The following is a 6000-nucleotide window of genomic DNA, read 5'->3' on the forward strand; positions in this document are numbered from 1 at the left end:
TTGTTCATGTCATTTAGTCAGTTTTTGTTTGTTGCAGTTGTGTACTGCTTTCTTGATGCAAAACATTTACAGTGACCTAGAGGCATTCAAAGCTCTGACCACAATAAATCATCTTGAGGAAAGAAAAACTAGAAAACTACAGAGGAAAACAACAGGAACATATTTATAAAACTTTTATTTAACCTGTGAGCAGTAATTCTCAACTATGTGTACTCCTACCATAGCTGGTAATTATGCAGTTGGATATCAGGGAAGCTCACATGAATGGCCTGGGCTTTATGCCCATTAAAAGAGATCCTTAAACTATCACGTAATACTTAATTTTGTTAGAAAAAAGTCTTATGAACAATCTGGCAGGCCTGACAAAAAAAAGCTTGTGAAAGCCTAAAGTATATTTTTCTGCCTCCGTCTTCAGGTATCATCAGAACAGCTCTGCCCAACATGGACCGGGAGACGAGGGACCAGTATGTACTCGTCATCCAGGCCAAGGACATGGTCGGACAGATGGGCGGCCTCTCCGGCACCACCTCCGTCACCGTCACACTCACTGATGTCAACGACAACCCACCTCGGTTCACTCATAGTAAGACTCCTGATTGTTCCTACAGGGTCCATAAAACTTGTCATATCCAATATATGCCATGGTCTCAACAGCTTCTGAGCCAGCAGCATAAAACCACCAGCTCTTTGCATCATGTTTAGTGTTATTTTCTTCCAGCTGAATGGGCCTTTAAAGATTTCTTATTGCTGAAAAACTGCTTGAACTCAGGGAACCAAATGAGGGCTTACAATGAACTATATGCAACAAATGCACTGGGACAGCACAGAAGGGCTGAACTGTTATTTTACTCTTGAAAAGAAATCAATGGAAAACATTAAATTTGCTATATTATCTGTAAAAACACTGTAGATTTATTTTCCCTTTATGTTGTAGAATAAAGTTGAACAGAAAGTAGCTACTCAGACATCTTAGAAGTAAAACCGGCTCATTAAATCCTCATCATTAAACTTCATCTCACCAGTTTTCTAAGGTTATGTACTCACCCCATTCCCTCTTTATCTCAGTAACTTCCCTGCATTTGTATTTTCAGCAAACATTTCGACTTTTATGAGCAAATTAAAAAAGCAGTCTTCCTGCAAGGTGTGCACCTCCGTGCCTTACTCTTCATCAGAGCTGGGGGCTGCTTCGGCGTTGGATACCAGGATCAATCAGGCTCCATTTTTTTGTTGTCAGCCTATTTCACGGGCTGCTAATGGGTTCCAGGCCAAGCTTTAGGATTCAAAGGCACGCAGTGCTTCTCATGATAATCCGAAGCGCCAGCAATCAGTTTACTGCTGCTTGCCCAACCACTGTCTGGCAGGTGCACTCACTACTGGACTGCCATAAAGCTGAGTCAATTTGCTGGCCCCCAGGGGAAAAAAAGGTTTAAGTTTGCACAACAAGTCATCAATGCCGTTTTAACCCAGTGCTGTCATGCTGGGTAGAAAGAGACTTTGGAGCAGTTCTGGGCTTTTGCCCCTGCTGTCAAGCTCACAGGGTCATGGGTCAGAATCGATAGACCACTGTAGAGCATCACAGCTGATGGGGTCTAGGAGCTACAGCTCCTGGGATGAAAGAAGGGGAAAAGAAAATGTTAGTTTGCCGGGAGGAAAAGGGAAAAGAGGTAGGTGCAGGGGCAAAACGAAAAGAGGGAAGCAACTTTTTTTTTTGGTCTTTTAAAGAGCTGCTATTCCACGGCAAATTAAAAAGCCATTATAAAGATTACGTGGTGGCAAACAATGTCAGGCAGATTAGCATTTAGACAGTGGCTGAGGGAGGCACTGTGAGGAACATGGAAAGGTCTGGTAATGAGCTCTGCCATGGTGATTGGAGAGATTATGTTTATGAATATGATTCATTTCTTTATGCCTATAAGAGTACTTTATATCTGAAGGGTCAGACAAAAGCTTGGGGAACACAATGGAGAATTTCACAGTAATAGATTCTACAAGTGGACATTTCATACCTTGAAAAGCTTGACTCCTGCTAGTTTTTTCTCTTAGTTAATTTTTTTCTTTTAGGTTCAAGGGATAACACATTACCTCCACACAGAAAAATGTAAAGACTAAAGCTAGTCTTTGCTTTCTCAGTAGCATATTTTGGTTTACCATTACCTTATCCACTGTCTAGAAGCACTGGAAGCAGAGTGCTTTGTTTCATATGTGTCGCTACTGCTGCCTGTCTGCGCTGTGTATCATTAATTTATTGAGGAGCCTGAATCAAAGCTGAAGGGGTATAACAAAAGCTGAGATGCATGAAGGTGATGGTAGTGAAATAAGCACATCCATTACCAACATCCTCTGCTGTCCATTTTTTTTCCAGAGAGCTATCAGTACACGGTGCTGGAGTCACTGCCGGTGCAATCGGTGGTGGCCAGAATTAAAGCAGCTGATGCTGATATAGGCTCCAATGCAGAGATGGACTATAGGATCATGGATGGAGATGGCATATTCAACATAACAACACATGAGGAAACACAAGACGGGGTCATCATCCTGCTAAAGGTGCAGCATGAACAACACTGTTTTTATAATATAACAGAGATTCAGTCATAAGGAATAAAAAAAATCAGTTCAGTCAAATTGTGAATAGAGTTTGTCATAAGTATTTATAAACAACTTTCTACTGATAATTGGTACTACATTTGTACTCTATTCAGTGGAGGTCAGATTTTGAGTATTACATACAGTATGTTTGCAACATTTTTATTTATTTGTACTTGGAAAGCATGGCTTACATTTGACACTGTGGATGAAGTAATATAGCTAAGCCACATATCATTAGTTACATACTGTAACTCCACTGAAGAGACTTTTGTCCACTCCCACCTGTGGGGTGGGCCCCAGTGTTGAGTATAAAATTTGGCAAGCCCTTACTATCAGCTCCCAACACAACCAGCTGTTTCTTCAGCCAGTTAAAGGAGCCAGTGGGACCCACAGCTTAGAGTGCTGCACAAACACTCACTGCATCTAGAGTTATAGTATGTGACAGCATTCTATTTTGTATAGACTCCATCCGCTAAGGCTAACTCTACTGGGTTAAGGGTAAGGCAGGATATGGTCTATGCCCCTGCTTGGTCCTTCTGTTGCCCATAAGCATAGCCACACACCTGTAGGACCCTGAGGTGAGGTGACATCACTAACCATAACATACCAGTGGTGAACAGAGTATGGGGAAAACACATATACACACACACACACATCTCCCTTTTCTGTGCCAGTAGGGCCAGGGAGGGTGTGCAGTCTAAACACCCAGCAGGTCTGGCCAAACACAGTGCCCAAATAAATGCACCCCATTGCTGAGTGCTGAGATGATGGTTACTTACTGTAACTTTCCATTGTCGAGCAGAGCATGGGGAGAAGTGCATCATTCATTGTGTCAATAGAGTCAGGAGAAAACACAGTTAACATCCAATAGTATTTAGTCCAACATGGATGGATCAATGAAGAAAGGGGAACTTCCTGCAAATATAAAGCAAACAAATGAACAAGGTGAAGACCAAGAAACCACAGAGCATGCATCTTCCACCGACATCCCTCTGAGCAATGCTGCAGATGAGGAGATTCCTCACTCACCAGAGGCCAGATATTCCTGGGAAATAGCATCACACAGCCAGTGTGATAAATGCTGAGCCAAGAGAGGAAGACTGACCATCCAGTGTTATCACCCCTGACCCTAACAAACTAATGATACTCTTAGGCCTGCAGGCTGGGTTTGGCCACAAAACCATCTGCTGCCTCCCTGGATCCGAAGGCGAGGAGAGAAATGGAAAGAGGGGTCAAATCACTAACTCACTTTTTAGAGGTCAAAGCCAGAAGCAAAACAGACAAAATCTTGAGGTAAGCTTGGTCCAAAGGTTCAAACAAAGCTTTAACCAGCCCATTGCAACACCAGAGGCAGAGTTCACGAGGTGCCAAGGCATGTGTCACAGATTCCTGTCCACCAGCAGTAGGAGGAGTAAAAACACTTGAGGGAGGGGACACACATTGGGAGCAGAGTGAGTAACATGGGCATCCTTGACCTCCTGTTCAATGGGTCAGGTAACAACCCAAACAATGCAGTGAGTGGAAGGATTCTCTCAGGTGCTCCAGGTGGCTTCTGGACTGCATGTGGGACGGGGCATCAGGTTTGATGTTCGTGCTGCCTGGCCTAAAGGCAAGGATGATGTTAAAATGGTTAACTGCCATTTTTTGTTGTTCTTAATATGCAGAAATAATATAAATATGCTTGTACACTTTTACATTTCTAGATACACTATAGTCTGTAAGCACCATACAGCAGACACTTGTTTACTGGAGGATGTTAGGATAACTGCCTCTTCCAGTTTCTTCTTCTGCCCTTTACCTGTCTCATTGTGTTTTACAATGTCTTCTCTGGTTTAAAGGATAATCATTCATGACAAATCAACACTGACTATTTCCAAAACTTTATTGCAGTAACCATCTCATGGTCACTGGAAGTTTACTACACTAATAGCTCTGGACTCAAACTGCCCCCTTTACCAACAGACAGTATAGAGATTATTGAAGGGATTGCTGGAGGGAACAGGGTGAGAGAAAGATGATAAAAATAATGTTTTTGACATCTGCCTACATCTAATTTCTCGAGTTAAATGTGTAACAAAGTCACTTATTCATTTCTACAGGACATTTGTTGCATGTTCTTGCCTCAGTTTTGGATGCTCCAGAGCTCATGGTTTATACTTCACATTTCAGGGTTTCAGAGGACTTGAAATGATCTCCTCAGGCCACATGGATGTGACAGTTCATTGCTGCTTTTGTGGGAGAGAGGGAGAAGTGTTGTCAGGCACTAGCAATTCTTGTCAGAGGGGCCAATTTGATCCTTTGTTTTGTTCCAAACTCAGACAATTACAACACTGGAGAGAGTCACCGACAATAAAAGTGTCAAATCAATGTTCTGCTGCATTATATTATATGTTGCAATAGAGAGTCCAATAAGTCAGACAAAATGTTTCAGAAGCATTTATTTCACCATGCTTTTTACCATGTTGTGTGCCTCTCTTGAAATCAATTTTATTGCTTTCACAGCACAAAACAAATATAATTCTTCAGCAAGTGACTTTCTATAAGTCTTAGTGTATTAAATTGTAATGGGTCTTTAGAGTCCACAGCTGTAATTGGGATCAATATCCCGGTATTGTATGGGTGATTAGATTAAATACATATACAGTATAACCTATTACTTTACTCTTGACTGACTGAAAATGTGGGGTGTTGATTTTACATTTCCATCAAAAAACTGAAGGTTCTTGGCCACCTCACAACTTTTTTTTGACAAAAAAGTGAAGATCTCTCACCTAGGTTGTGTCTTCTTCCCGTGTGTCTCTTCCAGCCTCTCGACTTTGAAACAAAGAGCAGCTTTTCTCTGAGAATTGAAGCCACAAACAGGAATATTGACTCCAACTTCTTGAGCATGGGCCCATTCAGTGACACAACATCAGTCAAGGTGACAGTGGAAGATGTGAACGAGCCACCCATCTTTTCCTCACCGCTTAGCAAGATGGTTGTTTCAGAGGACGCCAATGTGGGCACCTCGATTGGGAGAGTCTCTGCCCATGACCCAGACACCTCCAGCAGTGCCATCAGGTACTAATGATTTGCTGCTACAAGATGCTACAAGCTATAAATCTTTCTTGTTCTTTCACCCACTTTCATAAGAGAAAAATCCCTCCAGTCATATTTCTCTTTGATTCAGCAAATAGCTAAAACCTAACTTTGCAGTTATTTGTTCTAGATGTACTATGAGATTCCCAAAGGAGACGAATAAAAGTCCCAAATCAAGTAAAGAAGACAAATGGGTTAATCCATTCAATTGCTCGACATTAAACCTAAAGAAACAGTAGACCCTCAAAAGTCCCCGCGTGGCTGTCACTAACACACAGCCAGATGGTGGAAGGGTCAAGGAGTGCAGCACTTGCAAAAGTGAAATGCCATCTTGGA

At 42.1% G+C, this 6000-nt stretch overlaps 1 protein-coding gene across 1 annotated transcript in view; it reads left to right on the plus strand.

Annotated features, from left to right (window-relative positions):
• cdh7a (cadherin 7a) overlaps positions 1-6000 on the plus strand; it is a 50501-nt gene that overhangs the window by 20124 nt on the left and 24377 nt on the right. The window contains exons 3-5 of the mRNA XM_020617506.1: positions 416-583; positions 2363-2544; positions 5393-5646. Of these exons, the coding sequence (XP_020473162.1) occupies positions 416-583; positions 2363-2544; positions 5393-5646 (604 nt within the window). The remainder of the gene's footprint in view (positions 1-415; positions 584-2362; positions 2545-5392; positions 5647-6000) is intronic.

Source organism: Monopterus albus, unplaced genomic scaffold (assembly GCF_001952655.1).
Source record: "Monopterus albus unplaced genomic scaffold, M_albus_1.0 scaffold190.1, whole genome shotgun sequence".
Classification (NCBI taxonomy): domain Eukaryota; kingdom Metazoa; phylum Chordata; class Actinopteri; order Synbranchiformes; family Synbranchidae; genus Monopterus; species Monopterus albus.